This window comes from Thunnus maccoyii, chromosome 18 (genome assembly GCF_910596095.1).
Source record: "Thunnus maccoyii chromosome 18, fThuMac1.1, whole genome shotgun sequence".
In the NCBI taxonomy this organism is placed as follows: Eukaryota; Metazoa; Chordata; class Actinopteri; order Scombriformes; family Scombridae; genus Thunnus; species Thunnus maccoyii.
This window is the reverse complement of record NC_056550.1, coordinates 22,182,509-22,202,602: the sequence shown is the minus strand read 5'-3', so window position 1 is coordinate 22,202,602 and position 20,094 is coordinate 22,182,509. Positions and strand designations below refer to the sequence as shown.

Sequence of the window (20,094 nt, the reverse complement as noted above, 5' to 3'; positions counted from 1 at the left end):
GCATTTAAAAAGGTACATGTTTAGGTTAAACCTTTATCTAACTTGAGAATCCCTGACTGAGGTTACTGGTGGTCAAGGTCACAGCCCCTGAGGACAATAAAACCTACTGCAAGGCTTTTTTTGGGTCATCTGCAAAAACAAATGCAGCTGGGGGGGAGGGGCGAGAGGGCGGTAACAAAGAAGTGAACTTAAACTTCCCTTTTCAAATAAAAAACTTTCAAAAAAACAAAGAATCAGCTGCTAAACTTGTCATGTGTAGCCAGCAGCAACGCCAAGAACCCTGTGACCCTTAAATAATCGCAAATCACGGAAGTCTGTGCTGTTACAAGAGTCAGCTGAAAATAAAGCTTTTCAACAAAGCTCGCTGTGAAAAGCTACCTGAAAATGAACCCTGTGACCTACTTTCAGAAATATGTCGTGCACAATCCTTTTGATTACCTTGTAAACCAACAGCATTTGAAGATAAAGAGAGGCACAGAAATATGTGATAATCATGGCTACTTGTTTTTACTTCTCAAAGTTAGCAGTCAGTTAAATGTACATTATCAAAAAAGGCCCAACTTTTTCACTTCTCCTCAATCTCCAGATAACATACAAAAAAAGACAAACCAGGACATTATAAAGCTGCACATTTTGTACCAGATACAATAATAAAATACGCAATGCTACATTAAGTGGTTAGAAATACAAAGGGGAAAAAGTATATTGATTTTTAAAACATCTTTAAAGAATATACAATGTTATTTTTTTTCTTAACTAGCCAAGAATTTTTAGTAGAAAGTGCATTCTATATAACAAAGAAAGGAGGAGGAGAACCATCCGGCAAACTTTTCAAAGACAAAAAAAGAGGACATGACAGAGAGGAAAACTCCATGAGCAAACATAACAGAAGAATGTATTTCAGACACAGCTTGGAGGGGCTAGTGTAAAGTCGCCAAAGCAGGAAGAAAATATTTTCCACTTTTGAGGGGAAAGGTCCATGTCGGAGCAAAAGTTGTATTTCTTTTAAAAAATAGGAAATATAATTTACACACATAGTAAAAGAAATGTCCTTCGTTTGCTATGGTCCCTTCCACACTACCCCGCCTCCACTCGGGGATTCTCCTCCTTTCCTTGCCTAAAAAACATCCACTCAAAGTAATCACCTCCACCCTTTCCCCCATGCAGCCACAACTGCACTCTGTTCCACAATGCATTGTCAGTCCCTCCCTTCCCTGCGCCTCACCCACGCAGCAGTAAAGTGCAGAGAATACACACAAATGAAAAAGGCTTTAAAAAAAAAAAAAAAAAAAAAAAAAAAAAAAAAGACAAGACAAAGATCCATACTGCAAAATGCTGAAGCCAAAAAAAACAACAGTGAACCCGAGGGGGGAACAAGATGATAAGAAAAATAACGCAGCGGCATTAAGACCCACAGAAATGGCAGGATAATTGCAGGTCTCAAAAAATCAAAGAAGTGACATCCTAAAACTACTGAGATTAACCACTTCAGACTGAATACGTTTAAAACGGTAGAAGGAGGGTCATGTATGTTAAAATTTACTGCTATTGTCCATCTCATCTTCAGATATTATCCCCCAAAATACAAATATATTGGGGGCACGCTGTGTAAAAGCAGCTTTTGGTACAAGAGCACTGGGGACAACCAGACAGTTAGGTAGAGACTAATACATGCACACATACTGTCCGCTCGCTCTCTCTCACACACACACACACACACACACACACACACACACACACACACACACACACACACACACACACACATAGCTTAATGTTGCTCCTAAACACAGTCAGACTGGGTGAAGGGCTAACAACCAAGCAACCCCAAATTCATGCCAAATACTTGCCAACCATTTCTGCTTCTTTAGACAAATAACATTCACACCATCGGCTATTACATTTATAAATGTAATCTTCTTGCGCTGACTTGATCACATGTATGCTTATCTATATAAAGAGTTCCAAGTATTAGAAGTTTTTTTTTTTTTATGACCACTGCTTTTTATCCTGACAGTTCTATATACTAACAACAGTATATCTATACTACAGAACCATTCATTAGCTTAAAACTGAGCAAATTATCAGAGAATATAAAAAAAAAACAAAAAAAACAAACATGAATGACTCATCAGCCATCATTCTGCGTTAGGCAACATTCATCAGGTTTTAGACACTTGTTTGCCTGTGTGGATCAAAGTATGTCAGAACGGAGTAAGTCAAAAAATCTAAACTTTACATTACAACAACTCCCCACACCAAACAGTGGAATATAGGCTGAGAGGAATATGCATAATTGCCTGTTAAGAACTGTGATGAAAAAGGTCCCAGGTGTGTATACTGTGTATGTCAAATGACCTTTAACATGGTAACCCGTATCGTTTCGACAGCAGCGAAGGGAGGTGGGGTAAATCCTGATGGGGCCATGTGTCTGGCCCCTCACAGTGGCAGTATTTGACAGTCATCTGTTATCTAAAAGCATCTATTGACCAACAGTACTGAAAGCTGAGGTTGCACTGATCACAGTAAGTAAATCAGTGACCATATGGTCTTTGTCTTTTGTGTGTGAGTGTGTGCTTGAGTAAGTGTGAGGGTGTGAGTGCCTAGAGCATGTCCTGCATGACTTGAGTTTCTTAAATCACAAAATATGTAGCCAAACCTCAAACCCCTTTGTAGAAAAACCAGGCTGGCAAGACATGTTCTGTACGACACAATACATTGTTATTTTGTAATATTACACTTTTGAAAATCGAATGGATAAGCAAAATTAAGAAATATCTCATGTACTGGAATGGAAAGCACCATTTAACCATGATAAGAATCTAAGACCATGTCTAGATTCGACTAACCATTTACAAAACCTTCTTTTTCTTAATGTCCTTCACAACCCCCCCCCCCCCCCCCCTCCCCTCCGTACTGTAACCTATGGCACTGCGTCTCGCACTACTGCTGCCGCCCCTCTGACAGAAAGCCACATCCTTGGCCTTAGGACAGAGGAAGGCTCAGGTAGAACCAGTTACAACATTCATTAAAACATTTCTGTGTGGCCCCCAGCTCTGCAGTACAACAAGGAGGACAGTTTGAGTATTGCTATGGGGAGGACCCTGCACATAAAGCAAAAGTCCTGACCAATGTGCAACCACAAGTCAACTTGACATTAAGAGGAAAGTTCAATGACACTGATCTTTGATGATCGACGAAGCCCAGGTAATACATACATCGACTTCCATCAGCAGCTTTTGATGAAAAGGAGATACTTTACACCCATTAACGTACAGATAGAGAACTCACAGGAGGAATAATTTTGTGTATATTTCCTAAGAAAATGTTCAAGAAAAAAAAAATTCTAGAGGTTGTAAAATCTTTGTCAGTTGACCAGGGTTTTTAAGTTTCTTACTTAAATACTGTGTGCACTCAGGGCGTATTAGTTTGAATCTTTCACATATACACAAGTGTGTATGTTTAGCTTGACTTATTTAGATCTGTTCGAGAGGAGCACCCTTTCATTAGGGGCCTTGCAACTTAGAGAGACTGAGGCAGGACTACGGGAAAAGGAGGAACAAGGCGCGGTTTGGTGTGGGTCTGCAGACTCGGAGCACAGTTCAGTGGTGTTGTGGGGCTCCGGGACCCTTGTCAGGTGGGGCCATGTGGTGCAGGTAGCCGCTGTCCTCGTGCCCGCAGTGGTTTAGGGGCTCACTCTTGAAAAGGGCCGGGGGAGGGGGCAGGTGGGAGACTGGGGGTGCGGCCAGGTGGTGGTGGGGGTGAGGTGGGGCGTGTTGGGGTGTGTTTGAGAGGTGTTGCTGGGTTGTCGGGGGGTGGGGGTGATGGTGAGAGGGGGTTGAGTGAAGCTGCACGTGGGAGAACGTGTGTCCCACGGGACCTCGCGGAGGCATGGGTCCTCCTGACGGGCTGAGGCCCAGGGGTGCTGAGGTGGTGGCTGGGGTGGCGGCTGAGGGGCCGGGTCCGGAAGAGGAGGAGGAGGAGGAGGAGGAGAAGGTGTTGGCAAAGATGCGGACAGGCACAGGTGGGCCGCTGGTCTGCAGAACCACAGGGCTGGTGACCCGGAAGCACTTCTCTTTGTGTGCTTTGAGCATGTTGGAGAAGCGGAAGCGCTGGCCGCACACCTCGCAGGGATAGGGCTTCTCCCCGGTGTGGGTGCGACGGTGGCGCTTCATGTTGGGCCGGCTGGTGAAGCTCTTCCCACAGATCTCACAAATGAAAGGCTTCTCTCCTGCACAGATTCAGAAAATAAAAAGACTGATGTCTGACGGAGACAGGGACACTTATCAATTAACAAAAAAAGATTGCAGCTGCGGAGAGAAAACAATATGATGTGTCAGACTCAAATCTTTTGTAGTCAAATGTGATGGTTTCAAAATGTAAAATAAATCAACTGATTACAGCTCTCCAAATGCTTAAGTAAACTCTCTTCCAGTAAGTTCTATTTCAACAAGACTAGATCAAAACCTAGTGTATGGCTGGACTGTGGGCTTTTCATTTAAAACGATGGATCCAGGAAGTGGCAACACTGGGCCGAGGCAACCGATGAAGCCGCACCAATGGTGTTCATCGCTTCATCGCTCAGTCAGTCAGTCGGTGACAGACCTTTGCTGGCCAAAAAAAATGCTAATAAATTGCCATCTTGAATTGAGGGTCTTCGCTGTCAACCCACCCACTCCGCAGGAAGCTATTACAATTCACACTTTGAGGAGAGGAGATGTGAAAGTGAACAACAGACGCTCCGTTGGAATGCCGCTCTCATTAACCTCCCTCCGTGGAGCCACTGAATGTGCCTGCTACCACCCACACAGTCATCTATTAACAGGCTGCTGAAGGGCTCTCCAAATGCCTTATTCTGGCATGTTATGTGTGAAGCTCCTCCAAACCGAGTGAATATCAAAAGGTGACAGCTAATGTGCTAGTCTTCTGTAACTGTTACATTACGCTCGCAAGAATTTACGAAAGAATCTGTGTGCAGCGAAGCGAACGTTGAGAGTTTGTGTTTAACATGTGTACGGCCTATTTCGGGGCACAGCTGGGTGTGTCTCCTCTTACAGGAGGCTAAATTGAATAGCAGCAGCGAGTGGAAATGGTAGCGTAATTACACATCGCAAATAGAAATGTGAGGGCCAACTGAAGAGCAAGCAGTGTGTCCGCCCACGGCAGGCATGGCTGGAGAAAAACAGTGAAAGATGTACAGGCTGCTCTGCTGAGTTTGGTTTTAGAAATAGCAATGCAGCAGGGACAGAAAATCAGAGGGATGTAGTTCAGCATGTGTCTGGGTAGTCATTAAAAGCCACAATATATACAAGGCTCCTCTTGATGTTGAAGGTCCCTCTCATTACAAAAACTGGGCGAAGTCCCTGTGCTTCTTCCACTGTAATGTTCATCCTGGCAACATCCCGTTTCTTTCTTTTTTTAGGGAGTGTACGGAGACTGGCTGACGGACTGAATGACTGGGAACATGTTTTTTTGGCAAACTTTTTGTTTTAAAATATTTCAGAATGTGCCACAAAGTCATTTAGGCATTCCTACTCACATTTTTCTATCTGAAGAACTGTGAAGATCAAGCAAAGTAGGCTAATAAAAGATTTTAAAAAATGGACGACTGAACAGCTAGAGCTCCTGAGTTCCCTTCAAAAGCTGCAAAGCAATGTTCCTGAGATCCCTAAAAGGTTCCTGGGGTCAAAAATGGCCATAACAATAGAGAAAAAGACACACACTGCCACAATCGGTCTCTGTGAGTTTCAGTACAACTGGAGAGGCAAACATGAAATTTCTCACCTGTGTGTGTTTTCATGTGCTCATCGAAATACTGTTTCATGTTGAAGTCTTTGCCGCACCATTGGCACATGAACTGCTTGTGTCCGATGTGAATGCTCATGTGGGAGCGCAGCTGGTACTTGTATTGGAACCGCTCGTCACAGTTCTGCAGCGGAGACAACAAAGGCTTTCAGATAACATGCAAACACCAGGTCAGTACACAGGCATGCACACAAAAACACCCACGCACACACGTACACACGCACACAAACTGAATTGGGCTAAGGATCTTACACATAATCCCTTGTCCTCTGTTGAATCTTGCTAACTTGTTGACAGTGGTTTAAAACTGAAATGTTTCCTTTGACAACGAGATTGACTCACAGTCTGTGTTTTCTTTTCAGAGTTCAAACGGGAACATACAACTGGGAGGAATACTGCCTCCCAGTTGTACGCCTCCGCCAACCAGTCAAGTTGCAGTTTGTACCAGTCTGTACAAACTCATAGTATTTGTAGTGAAGGCTTTGAAGGAATTAAATAAAAAGGTATTAAGTGTATTTTCTGGCAAGTTATCATTATATTGACATGTCTGTCTTCAGTTAGAGGTTATTTGGGTATAAAATATATAATACTTCATCATTTTATCCTATTAGACATTTGTGTGAAACTTTGTCATAATTAGTGTTTGCATTCTTGAGTTGTGGCCAAAAACATGTTTTGTGAGGTCACGGTGACCTTGACCTTTCACCACCAAATTCTAATCAGTTCATCTTTGAGTCTAAGTAGACGTCTGTGCCAAATTTGAAGATATTCCCTCAAGGCGTTCCTGAGATATTGCTCTCACAAGAATGAGACAGACGGACAGACAACCCGAAAACATAACGCCTCCGGCTATGGCTGTCAACAACACAGAGGCACAAAAAAAAGTACATGTGTACGAGTTATGTGGTCTTTTTTTTCACAGATGTATGACACTGTTGTCACTCTACATGGACCACTTTACATGTATGTGAGAAGCCAGGTTACTGGAGCAAGTCAGGTTAGGCAGGAAGTGAGGAACGCAATCACATCCATTTCAATGACATGATTTAAACATTTATGCATATGAGGGAGCTAAACCCAGTATAATTCTATATATAGCCAAGAAATCAGGTTTTTTCCAGAAATCTAACCATATTAACCAGATTTTCTTTAAACATTTAATCGGATAAATGAATCAGTTTCTCATTTATATGCACAAGACATTTCAGAATTCAGGTTACAGCAGCAGCGAGCCAACAATAACCAGATTATTTGGGTGCATGTAACCACGCTGTATGTTTGCATTATGAGGCTTTCTTGGTTTAGGTCTTTTCCTGAAGTTTCAATGACACCACCTGGCTAAATAAACGTCTCAGGAACACCAGCTCTAAAAAAAAAAAAAAAAATCTAGTGCTTTTCATCTGGTACTTCAATGTAAGACCACTGAGGAGAATGGCCTATACATCGCATACTCCCCTAATAAGCATGTAATCACATATTACAGTGCAGGATGGCCTCAAGCATTTAATTAGAGCGGCTCCACCCATACACACATGTTCTCTGTGTGCCGTCCAGTCAAGTGGTTGGACCGTTAAAAAGCCTCGGGTGGGAGTAAAGCACCCCCATCTGTCAACTTCCTCTGAATTCATGAGTTTAGACACGGATAAGATAATAAACTAACACTGTTGAGCAGAAATAAATGGAAAATCTTGATACACAACGTGACAAAATGCATCCATGAACAGGAGTCGGTTAAAACTCCAAAAACACAGGAACATTTTGTTCTACATTTATTTGATGTTCTAGTTAATTGGCGAACATTATGTATGTGTGGTTTGCTAATATTTGACATGGTTTGACTGTAGGCTCTCTATTTAAACCAGGTGACATAACAGTCAAATGAATGTTCAAAAGACATGGTTCCCCTCTAAAAAAGACAGCGACTGAATAAAACTGGCTATTTTTGGTTGGTCACAAACCACATAAGCACAGATGCTCCTCTGCTCAAACTAATGAGTGAAAACTACCTCCGGGCTTCTTTTGAGGCGTACAAGGGCAAATTCATCAAGACTGTAACCTTCAGTCACAACAACCAACCGTACTGAATTCAGCTCAAAACAAACACGTTATAAAAGACTGGTAGACAAAACAATCAACAAAGATGATGACTTTTAGGCGTGTGTGTGTGTATGTGTGTGCGTTTATGAAAATATCTCCTGTATGTCAACATTGTTCAGATTCACACATATTTGTTCAAGTGCAGATTGATGGGCGTTGGGAGCATGAAAGTAAATTAAACAATGACTGCGGGGAGAAAAACTCATCAGTCAACTGTGGAATTTAGGCTGCTGGAGAAATGCATAGTATCTGTCTGGGAGCTGTCACGGTAAAAAAGGGCTCAGTCTCTCTCCCTCTGTGTTACGTGAATGACCTTTAACACGGCAACACATACTTCGACAGCAGCAACGTGTGAGGAGGTAATGGAAACAAAAAGGGGAGAACAAGCCCCATGTAGTGCTAAAATTTATTTTAGGGGGACCTAATAACAAGTGGACGGCACCACATACAGGTCAGCATGGATTTATAGGTGACTTTTAAAGCCATATTTAGAATTTGTCAGGGATGTTATGTACCGCATTCGCACTGTGTGGCACAGTGTAAACACAAATGCACAAACCTCCCAAATACTGTTGTAGTGGTTTTGCCTTGGTGAAGGTTTTTTTTAGTCCTTGTCAGGTGAGACGATCCTGTTCTCCAGCTGTGTAGCCTAGCAGTAGTGTATTTTATCTGTGCAGCATTGGTCTTAGTTTCAACTGATTAAGTCAACATGATCAAAAAGTCAAAATCTGATCTCGAGTTGTGAGTCTCCCTGCAATTATGTCACATTCTGATGCCTGTTGCGAGCTGCAAATCTGTCTCGACTAGAGATCTCGCTCCTCTCTTGATCTATCTGAATACAAAATATCATGTCTGAACAGGGCCGCGCACACGATTATCTTACCTCACAACGGAAGGGCTTCTCTCCAGAATGCTGCAGAGAGTGAACTTTTAAAGACATGCTGCGTTTAAATGACTTCCCACATGTCTCACAGGTAAACGGCATGTCCTTGGTGTGAGCTGTGTTTGGGTGGGGGGGGGGGAACGGATAGTTGGAAAGATGAAAGACACAGGAAAAACAATCATGAGACAACAGTGTACACCACATTAGTTCATATCCTTATTTCAAATGGAATAGTTGAGTATGTAGGAAAGAAGACTACCACGCAGGGATGATGTACTAAACTAGACTGGAACTGGATGATATTTTTACCAATCTGTAGACACAGTGTTAACTTTATCACCCCCCAAAAGACAACCTGTGGTTAGCTTTGACTCTCCACATGTAAAATAAAAGGGAATAAACTTCTCGATTTGTGTAGTTTAACAACTATGATACCTTAGTTTACACACAAAGCACCTTCAAGAGAAACTGGTAAAGTCAAGTAATACACCATGAGAGATATATACATTATGAAACATTGAATTGAGAGCTATGTGGTGGCTCACATCCCTACTGTGAGATAGTAGAGCTATGCGGCTCAACAGGAACTGTGTAAACGAGCTCATCCACTTACCAACCATGTGCTTACGGACGTGAGCCATAGTGTAGAACTTCTTCTCACAGATTTCACATGAGAACTTCTTCTCCGCATAGCCGTGCACGATCTTAATGTGCTCGTGCAGTGACCACAGCTTCTTAAAAGACTTGTTGCAGGAGACACACTGGAAAAAAAAAAGTAAAGAAAAAAACACTGAAATTAAGCTGTTGTTGTTGTTGTTGTTGTTGATAAATATCATGAGCAACAAAACTTGATGGTTCCCATTTGCAATACTTTAATTGTCTCATTACACTCCAGCTCCCTCTGCTGGAGAAAAAAAAAAACACAATGGATCCAGTTTCCTGAAGTGCTTTTGACGGCAGTCATGAGACCGAACAGTTTAGTTCCCATTAAGAAAGAAAAACAAACAATTGACTAATTCACTTATCACTGTGATTCTTGATTAATTCAGTACAGTGCTTATGAAAAAGTATTGATCCTTCTTGGACCTTGTCATGCTTTGTTCTGTGAAACTGGATCACAGTGGATGTAATTAAGACACTGATTAGAAGAAAAAAGTCTGTGTGGACCAGTCTGTATTGACTTTTACACTATTTTTTCCTCAAAATTTCTTCAAAAAACTGCATAAATTCTCAAGTTTGGACTCTTGTCTAGCTTTGGCTTTATGTCTCATTCTTCAGCAGTTATCTTGTGGGCTTGTTGCAGAGAAGCATCCCCGCAGCATCGTGCTGCCACCGACAAATAAACACCCAAGCATTTGATATGACGACCAAAAAGCTCGATTTTGGTGTCGTCAGATCAAAGAATCTTCTGCTTTGTTTTAAAATCTTCAACATGCCTTCAAGCAAATATTGGCCGAGCTATCATGTGAGCTTTTTAGTGTCTTTCCCTTTTCCAGTTCTATAAAGCAGCAACTGGTGAGACAGCAGGGAAACAGTTGTGTGGACTCTTTCAGAAGTGCCACAGGCCTGTTGGTGGTCTCACCAGCACTTTTATCTCACACACACACTTATTTTTAAAATAACCTTACTGTAGTCTGAAGGTTTTTGTTTTTTTGGATTTTATTTCATAAGCATTTCTTGTATCCTAAACTTGACTGGTCCTTGTCTGATTTGTTTTAATATGGTCTTTTCTTGTCATGATATAGTTTTTACCAGCAAATTGACTAATCAGATGTCAGATACACGAGTACTTAACCTAAAAATCCCTTTGAACGTCTTGGCCATATTCAAAAAAAAAAATCACTCAATGATTCACTCATACAGTATTCCCTATATAACACACTCAACTGTTTACAGTGAGCAGTAAATTGAGATAATTTTGAGGGAACTATTTAGAGCACGCATTTCCCACTCAATTCAGACCATAAAATGGCAAACAGGAAATACAGTTCACTATATAGTAAACAGGATGTAATCTCAGTCAAAGCACTAGATAACAGATGATCCCCGTTCAAATTATTTTGTAAAAATTCTAAAAAAAAACCATTTGGCTGCATCAGAGATGATTCTGGGGCGTATGAGTAAAAAGGCTGAATACTTACAGATATGCAATCAATAATTCATTTAGATGAATATCTAAATATCAATTTATCAACACATAATGTCCTATACAGAGGGACAGAGAGAGAGCCAACAAAGGACATATGTGAAACATGTTTTTCCTATTTTTTTTTGTTTTACATTTCTTGAAATATATATGTAAAACGTGTGCAATGTAAAGATTATACGAGGGGGAAAAAAAAAAAAAAAAAAATCAGTGAGTGGTCTGGAAATTCACTGGCAGCAGGGGGAGACATATCATCAAAGAGAGGATAAAGGAAATGACATTTTGTATTTATATTGTTTTATAAAAAGACTTTCCTTATTTAAACCACGGAGTGACACAGTGTTCAATCTATAAATCCTAAATGTTTCACACGGAGATGTTTTTTCTCCAGATCAACAAACCTAGGAGACTTTTCAGTGTCGATATACTTGCCTGATTGAAATGGACTACTATAGAGTAATGTGTTTCACATGTGTTCTTTAGAGGTTACAGTCCTCTCTTTAGGATATTATGTGTCTTTTCTGTATGAACAAAATTGTTATCTCCTAATTGTAGACAGAATTGTCATTTTCTGTCTGTATATACTACATATAGCCTGTTTCTGCAACAAATAAAACTTTTGAGAGCTTCAAATTTCACTTTGTAGACAACCTCTCCTATTAAAGTGTCAAAAAAGCCTCATTACATTCACTGTGATTCAGTGTTGAGAATAAAATATGAATAAATCTATTAAGTATAACATTATGTATTTGCTTTGATTAATAAGTGATTTTACTGGAGATTGAATGTACATCTTTAAGGAAACCTGCTCTATGTGCAGTATTCTTTTCTAAACAGATATTAGAAAAAGGAGTGAATATTATAACAAAGACTAACAACTGCAACTCTATTGTGATGTGTTGTTAAGTTATTAATAATGCAGAATAACAAGAGTTTGGCAGCAGCAAGACATTTCAGAGGTTTGACTACGTGGCTTTATTTGGTTTGACTAGACAGTCAAGGGTGTCGATACTTTCTTCATAAAAGTAACTTAAGATGCAAATCAAGCTGAGCAGAACATGGGGCTAAATTAAGCGCATCAAAACCCCCATAAGACCCTTGGGCATTAATGTGGATTTGCCATCTTTCATTTTTAGAGAAGTGAAACCACATTGGAACCACTTATGAAATATCATCAATAACAACAGACAACGTTTTCTACATGTTGGCATTTTTAGAGGGTCTGTTTTCATTTTTCAGTCTATTAAATTCTTGATATAATTAGTTTTCCTGATGTGAAGCAATAATAATAATAATTATTATTATTATTATTACAGCTAGAAAAGATTAATTACTGTATTAATTATTATTTTGGTTACAGACATATAATGTACTGAGTGCACAGGTTTTGTTGCCCAGAAACAAAACTAACTTTATCTCACACTTACACCACAGTCTCGTTATCAAAATTTTATATCAAGCACAAACATAACAGGAAATACAGTTGTATGTTTTTAAATGTTGGCTGTACCCTATAAAAAAAAAAAAAACTACACTTAAACATCATAGCATGAAAGCACCCAAATAAATCTAAAAGTACATTTTTCTGGGCAGCTATCTAAACATCTTATGCAACAATATAGTAAACCCTGGAAAGACGCTCGTCTACCTTTCAGAATAAAATGTGTGGTTGCGAGAGTAATTACAGTGATATGATTGAAGGTGTGGTGAACATGTGGTGAGATTTTGTTTACCTGGATGTTCTTCTCACAGTCAGTCTGCTGGTGTAAGGCCAGCTCACTCTCCAGGACAAACTTTTTGCCACACTTGTCACAGATCTGCATTCTTCTGTGTGTGACATTCATGTGCTTCTCCAGATACCAGCGCGTGTTGAACACTCGGGGGCACTTTTCACACGCCAGCATCTCCTTCTCCTCCACGTCTGCTTTCCCTCCCGCCGTCGTGGTCGTGGAACCGGCAGACGATGGGGCTGACCTTGCCGATCTGCGCTTGCTCTTTGGAGGCTCTATGCGCGTCCGTCGCCCCCTGGTGGTCATCCCGGCGGTGGCGGTGCTCAGAGCTGTTCGGAGGCTTTTCCTCCGCGGCTGGCTGGGAGCTGCTGTGCTACTAGCGCCCCGACGGGCCCTCTTTGACCTTGTTCTTCGACTTTCAATCTCATCTTCCTCGTCGTCTTCCTCCTCCTCTTCATCGGGGCTGTCCTCTTCCTCCTCCTCCTCTTCCTCCTCCTCATCCTCCTCGTCGTCGTCCTCGTCACTGCCGGCTCTCTCTGAGTCTTCCGCTGTGGTTCCAGTTTTGTTGTCCCCCTTGGATACGTGAAGGGTCTGATTGTTCAGGTTAACTTCGACGATGATCTGCTCACGCTTGAAGCCCTCCTCCTCGCCCTCTTCTTCCTCATCTTCGTCATCATCTTCAGTGTCATCGGAGGTGCCCTCGTTGCCGGCCTGGGAACCCTGTGTGCCCAACTCCTGCCCTGCTCCTCCCTCTCTGAAATACTGCTGATGCTGCTGTTGAGTCACATGCTGAGTGGGCAACAGACCAATGTTCACATCTCCCATAGATGTCTTGGTTGCCATTTTATTGTCCACTAACACAGAATAGGGCTTGCCACCTACCTCCCTCCTATGAAGCTTGCCCGTCAGGTCCAGATCTGGGTTAGGGGGGTGAAAATAGGACTGGGACACCTGTGCCCTGCGTCCTTCCTCCTGTGACATCCCGCCAAGGCTAGGGACGGAAACCTCTTCCTTGAGGCTCTGGCAGGATTTCATGAAGAGGGAGAGGGAATGGAGGGATGGAGTTGGTGGGAGCTCAAGGCAACAGAAATGAGCAACTGTTATGGTGCCTAGGTAGACTCGCCCACTCGACAAGGAGGGGTAGGGGAGCCTCACCAATCCCCCACCCTCCTTCTACTGAAGAGACAGGAAGGAGGGGATGAGGTGAAATATAGTCAACCTGATTCAAAGAGAGCATCCATGCTGTCCAAGGTAGGAAATGAAGTTGGAAAGACATACAATCTGTTCCAGGTTTTGTTCCATAAACTTAAAAATCAGACGGCAAAAATCAAAGGCTCAGTGTCTTTGATGCTGAACATTTGAAACTAAATTCCTCTCGAGTTATTATGAGATGTGGGAAGCTCTCAGATTCGGTTTCTCTGAAGGCTGCGGCCCGGCAGGGTGCCAGCGTCTTCAAACTGCAGCGCAGGTAAAGACAAACTGAACGTCTGACGTGGAACTGCTGTAAGAACTTCTGTGTCTTGCTTGAAGAGCCATTTACAGTGCATTACCTATGAGGTGAGATACGGAGAGAGAGAAAGAAATACAGATGAGATAAAAGGTGCTCTTCCGCTCTGTGTCACTAGAGAGTCTGTGAACTGAAACTACAGCCATATTGTCGAGTTTTCAACACTGTGCACCACATTTGCCCACAAACGTTTCAGTGTTGCGTGTAGGAGTTAAAACCACAGCTTTCACAAATGAATGTGGATTCAATTTCAAATACTAAATATTCTATATATATATTCCCAAACTATAATTTGAACACCTAACTATAAAATATAACGCAGACATTGTTTACTTAAGCTATGACATAACACACAGAGAAGTCTTTAAGTCAGTGTACATCCTCTACAATCTTAAAACTTAAATTTAAATTTTGAATTTAAACAATATTCAAAAACTGCTCCACTCAAAAACTTTTTTAAACCACAGTACTTTTTTTTAATCTTAACTGTATAACATTTAGTATAATTAACATAAAATGATACTTTCTAGAAACACAAACCCATACTACCTTTCATGGAAAAGCACTGATTAAATACAAGATTGTCTTTAGTTTTAAACAACACATACCAACTTGCACACACCTCCCCATTGACTGCACCATAGTGTAACCACAACTCAGGAGCATGTATTGCAAATGCAACCACAGGAAACTGTATTTCAACTTTTCATTGAAGCCAAAGCACTGTGCAGTTTGCCACCTACAGTAATATCAAGATGTAAAAGACAGTATTAAAACAGAGAAATCTATTTTCTCATGGGCTCCTTGTTTTTGTGGCGGTTGTTTGTTCCTGACCTTTGCATATGGTACTGACAGTTGGTTGACCTCGGACAACCTTACGCCCTCCTTGCCATAATGAGTATGCAGCAGGGCGGGTTGTTCACTAGAAAACCTCCCTGAGAAAGAAACAAAAAACACATTTCCTTTCTTGGAGACAGCAAACATCCTCGCCTCTGTGTCTTCACAAACATCTTATGCTTCATTTCTTTTATCAAACAACGCCCCGCAGTCTACAAAGAAAACATAAAGAGGCCAAGAGAGACTTTCATATTCAAACACCACCCACCCCAACAACGGCAACCACTTTGTTTGTTCTAATTTTTAATCTACAGTCATGATTAACATGAAAGGTTCGTTAGAGAGCAAGAAAAAACAACAAGAGAGGGTGTAAAGGAGGGGATAACGAGACATGTTGAGTACAGAGCTACGCAATTATGGCAAACATGATAACTCTATTTTGACGAAAGCAATCACAGTTATTAATGATAATTATTTCTCTTAGGCTCAGCCACAACAAAGTAAATATTTCCCCCCTTTTATGTCACCTACAAAGTATTGTTTCATTCATGTTTTACCATTAGTGCGGGTCTTATTACTATTAGTTTAAACAGAACAGACGCGGAACATTTCCAAACGACAGATACACTTTTTAAAGCTAAGAAAAGAGCTTCCTTAGGAGAATTAGATTGATTTTACTCGCTATCATATTTGACTTTGTTCGTCACTCATCTTCTTTTTTTTTAATGCTCCATGTATTTGAATAAGTTGTGTATCTAAAAGCTAAATCTGAACTTGAGTTTTCGCCAGATAGATTCTCTATTAATTGCTAGAACCTCTCTAAGTAACCCATAAACTAATCTTCTTGCTCCTCCTGTCACTTCATCTTGCTAGATTACAAAAAAAAAAAAAAAAAAAGCATGCCAGAATCAAGGCACATGTGAGTTGAATTAAATGCAACAAAATACGTCTTACATACATTTATAAAAGCCAGACATTCATTTCTCTATGCTCTTTCCGTTTTGCAAGCATATTTGAAAGTAATTTATGTAGAATTTGACGATCCACACATTGACGCACCTGTCTTCCTGTGCATGCTGACTCTGATCCTTTCTGAGAATTGGACAGCAGCTCTGAGAGCATTAAGACCACACGGGGAGGGCGAGCTGAGCACTGAACGGAGCAACTCAACTCACATGGCTGTCTTAGACACAAAGCCTAATAGATTATCCTGCGTCTGGATGACAGAGGAATATAAATTGCATGAGAAACCACTGCCTGAACCTGACTTAACATGCAATCATCGGTTTTCATTTTCTTTTAAGGACATGCCTTAAAATAAATGTTTGTGAGCTTGAAAGAATATATCAGAAGGTGCTAAAGTCACTGCCAAAAACTGTTAAAAAAACCCGGCACATGTGCGAATAAACAAATACAGTGTAGTTATGTAACTCATATTGAGTAAAATCCCTCCACTTGCTTATCATTATCAATGATGAGTCATTTCAGAGTTTCACTCAGAGTGAAATAATGTAGCCCTTTGATGTGGGAATCAAGTAGAGCAAAGACTTCTCAATATCATGGGTAATTAGTCTACACAATCACCTTCTCAGATCGGGAGGTCAAACTTATTGGAATGATGATCATTTGTGACTGCCTTTTTTCAGTTTGGACGGCTTTCAAATATGAACTTTGCACCCTGACAAAAAAGAAAAAAAAAAGTGCATCAATGAATGTCTCTCTGACAGCCCATTTCAGTAATCCAAAGCATTACTAATGGTGAGCAAAACTTGCCAAGAAATCAAAGTCTATTCAACAATAACCAATTTATATCCTTCCTCAATCAAGCTTCAGAGACATGAAGTGAAACCAAAAACTCATTTCATATAGGGTAAACCACAAAGCCAGTAAACACCGGATAGATGCTACTGTGGCTTAAGATTTGAATGACACAGGATGGGAGCTTTACTGCGTAGGCACTACACAACAACTTAAAACCAACAGCATTAAATAGTGCAAGTGTTCACAAGTGCTTGGCTGAACTGTGACAGTAAAGCAGATGAGACCTCTGAAGCAGTCAAAATGCGTCACGTTTACTTCTTATTATGCAGCAGTGCTCCTCAAATCCATGCTCCCTCTCAAGTCTAGACTTTAATGAGCTTTCCTTTTTGCAGCTTGTAGAGGACCGTGTGAGGGTTCACATTCCTCACTCTGTCCAAACTCATAAGACCTTAACCAGCTCACTGTGTGGTGCACTGCAGGGGTTCTCCGTGCCTCTGTAGGTATTTGGCCCTCATGTCCAAAAATCAGGTCATAGAGCAGCGCCTAGTGTTTTTGGTCTGGGATAAGTCATCTGAGGTATCACAGAAACGTATTATGTCACACAACTCCCCAATACCAAGCATCTGTAATTGTCATCACTTCACACTGAGAAACACTGACAGCCAAGACTGACAGATGACAGAGCCCACACTTCACTACCGGGATATCTCTATTCCAAAGAAGAGGAAATAAAACGGGCTCTTTAGTTTAAAAATCAGATTTCGTCTGTAGATACATTTAGATAAAACATGATTGAAACACAAACAAATCCCAAAGTTACCAGCTTCAGCACTTTGCCAAGTGATGCCAAGTATGTAATGAAATCTATGACTAGGAAGAACTGGGGCCCAATAAGCTTTCTATTTCTGACATACGAGGATACAAGGTGCGAAACCACCACTATACATAATTTTGGGAAGTATGGCGAGATATGATGCAGCAGCTACTTTCTGGTCCCACAGGGCTACATCTAGCAGAGGGCAATCATTTCGGCTACAAGACCTTGTAGTTATGGCTGTAATGTTTATAAAGCAAATAAAGAGTTAAAACAAAAAGGCAACATTGCACACCGAACAGCTCTAATACTGCAGGCCTGGCCAACTTCGGGCTACTTAGCTTGCTAGCAATACTCCATAGGTACTAACCTGCACACACATGACAAGCTAACTTGGCTACATTAGCTCAAGGTGCAGCCAGTAGATATTTTTGTACAGTTAAGGTTACTCAACCTGAAGAACAGTCATATCACCTTGCACAAGCCATACCATCTTAACCCTAGTCTTTGCTGACATGTATTAGCTTACAACAGATGCAGGACTTTCACTTTTTTTTAACCCCAACCCGCCCAGATTGGGGCTAGTTAGCTTACAGCTAACATTAACGTCAGATATTTAGCATTAACGTTAACACTTAAATGTCGACACTGCGCTTCTATGAGAAAGTGCGGCAGTTATCGGACCCACATGAAGCTAGATGAAAAGCCGATGTCACGCTTTCTTATCGGTGTATCTATCTTGTCGTGCACAATGAAAAGCACCGCTTTCCTAACAAAACCCAGACTGCTGTACTGACAAACCCACTCAACTCGACACTGTCACAAAGTCAGTGCTAGCGGAGCCACACGGACAATTCTCACCGTAGCTTCGGCCACCGGCTACCGGCGACCCGTATGTGCTTTCCCCGGCAGCTGTCACGCTTGTCATACATGTAAGTGCATAAAATTAAGTTACATAGCAACATTTTGTTGTCGGTTTGCTGGCTTACCTCCGTCGAGAGCGACCTCCTCCTCCTCCTCTTCTTCTTCTTCTTGCGTTTGTGCAATCAGAGTTGCACAGATTCAGGGTCGCACGCGCACTTCGCCTCCTCGTTCGTCCTTCTTCTTCTTACATACGCGTGTGTGCATTTAAAAGAGGGCAACGCTAATGCTCCATTTGTGCAAAATGTGCGAGATTATTTATTGATGTGCGTTATGGGCTGCGGAGATACCTGCGCACCGGCGTCCTCAGCCCCGCTACGTGGCCCGGCCAAGCTCCTGCGCGCACACTAACGTCCCGCGCTCATCCCAGGCATTCAGGCCGCTGTCTGGGCAGGCGCGCGGCGGCGTGTCTGGGTCTCCTCTCCAAACCAGACACGCCACGGCGCGCGCACACGCACAACTGAAATCCTTGATTGATAAAATAATAATAATAAAAAAAGACCCAGAGGACTCCTCTCTCAAAGGAGAATCCTAAAATTAATGAATTTATCTTATTTTTACCACCTACTCTTGTCTTTAAAGGCAAGGAAAGGAAAGGCAACTTTATTTATACAGCACATATCATACCAGTGATTTACAGAAAACCACATAACACATACATATCCATCTACTATAGGCCTATGTATATAAAGTAACGTAATTGTTTTACCATTTAATATTTATCTCATCACTCTTTGCACTCTTCACTTCCTTGCACTATTTATATCCTGTTTACAGGTTACAGAAACGGTTTCACCTCTATATAGACACTGTTTTTGTATATTTCTGAAGATTGTTCTGTTGTTGTTATGTGTAAGTACACCGAGAGCCACTAAACCAGAGTCAAATTCCTTGCATTTTTAAACATACTTGGCCAATAAAAATTATTCTGATTCTGGTTCTGAAAAGGCCAGAAATTTGTAGCAGAACGATGAAAGTTATTAAATAAAAACACCAATGTTAAGATAATAAAATAACATTAAAATAATCTAATTAATAAATTAAAACATGTAAAACTAAATATTAAAACTATGTGGACATATGTAAAAGCAGGATATAAATTAAAACACAATTCTAAACGCATAAAGGCATGATAATGAAAACTTATAAAACACGTTTAGTAATAAAAGCACTTAAAGTGACTGTGCTGAGGTCACAGCTGGCAGACAGTCAAAGGCTTTGGAGAACAGGTGAGTTTTTAGTCTGGTTATAAATTAATCTACAGATGGGGCCTATCTCGTATTTTCAGGAAGCTGATTTCAGTAACCGACCGCTCGGTAACTAAAAGCTGCTTCCCCATTCTTAGTGTTTATCTGATGTACTACTTATAGACCGGTCCCTGATGATCTGAAGGTTCTAGTGTTTTTCTTTTTTTCCCATCTGGTTACTCATCAGGTATCCCATTGAATTATTTTTAGTATTGTCCATTGTTTTATGTGCTCTCAGGAAATCGACCAAATTGCATTTAAAAAAAAATTTTTTTCAATAGAAAGAAGACATCCTCGACAACGCATATATGCAGGGTTACAAAATGGATAAATAGATGATGGATAT

The 20,094-nt window shown here is 41.1% G+C and overlaps 1 protein-coding gene across 10 annotated transcripts; it reads right to left on the bottom strand.

The window, feature by feature from the left end:
- Positions 1-483: 483 nt before the first annotated feature.
- znf652 (zinc finger protein 652) lies at positions 484-18,873 on the bottom strand. Of its 10 annotated transcripts, none has more exons than XM_042392517.1 (9): positions 18,570-18,873; positions 16,590-16,683; positions 16,065-16,221; positions 15,003-15,103; positions 12,665-14,211; positions 9,399-9,546; positions 8,786-8,901; positions 5,785-5,929; positions 484-4,231 (listed from the first exon to the last, which is right to left on the bottom strand). In XM_042392517.1, exons 5-9 carry the CDS (start codon positions 13,694-13,696, stop codon positions 3,603-3,605), a joined length of 2,070 nt encoding a protein of 689 aa, XP_042248451.1. In that variant the 5' UTR covers positions 13,697-14,211; positions 15,003-15,103; positions 16,065-16,221; positions 16,590-16,683; positions 18,570-18,873; the 3' UTR covers positions 484-3,602. The 10 variants fall into 10 exon arrangements, with proteins under 10 accessions (XP_042248451.1, XP_042248450.1, XP_042248452.1 ...); XM_042392516.1 differs by lacking the exon at positions 18,570-18,873 and adding an exon at positions 18,269-18,413; XM_042392518.1 differs by lacking the exon at positions 18,570-18,873 and adding an exon at positions 17,012-17,894.
- Between the last annotated feature and the right edge of the window lie 1,221 nt (positions 18,874-20,094).

What these genes read in the sequence shown, in the direction of transcription:
- znf652 (XM_042392517.1), bottom strand. Translation starts at nt 13,696, where the DNA reads ATGAAATCCTGCCAGAGCCTCAAGGAAGAGGTTTCCGTCCCTAGCCTT. An exon ending in AGAAGCCCTTCCGTTGTGAG is followed by an intron (nt 5,930 to 8,785) that starts GTAAGATAATCG and finishes TCTCCGCTGCAG; the next exon opens with AACTGTGACGAGCGGTTCCA. An exon ending in GCACATGAAAACACACACAG is followed by an intron (nt 4,232 to 5,784) that starts GTGAGAAATTTC and finishes GAATCTGTGCAG; the next exon opens with GAGAGAAGCCTTTCATTTGT.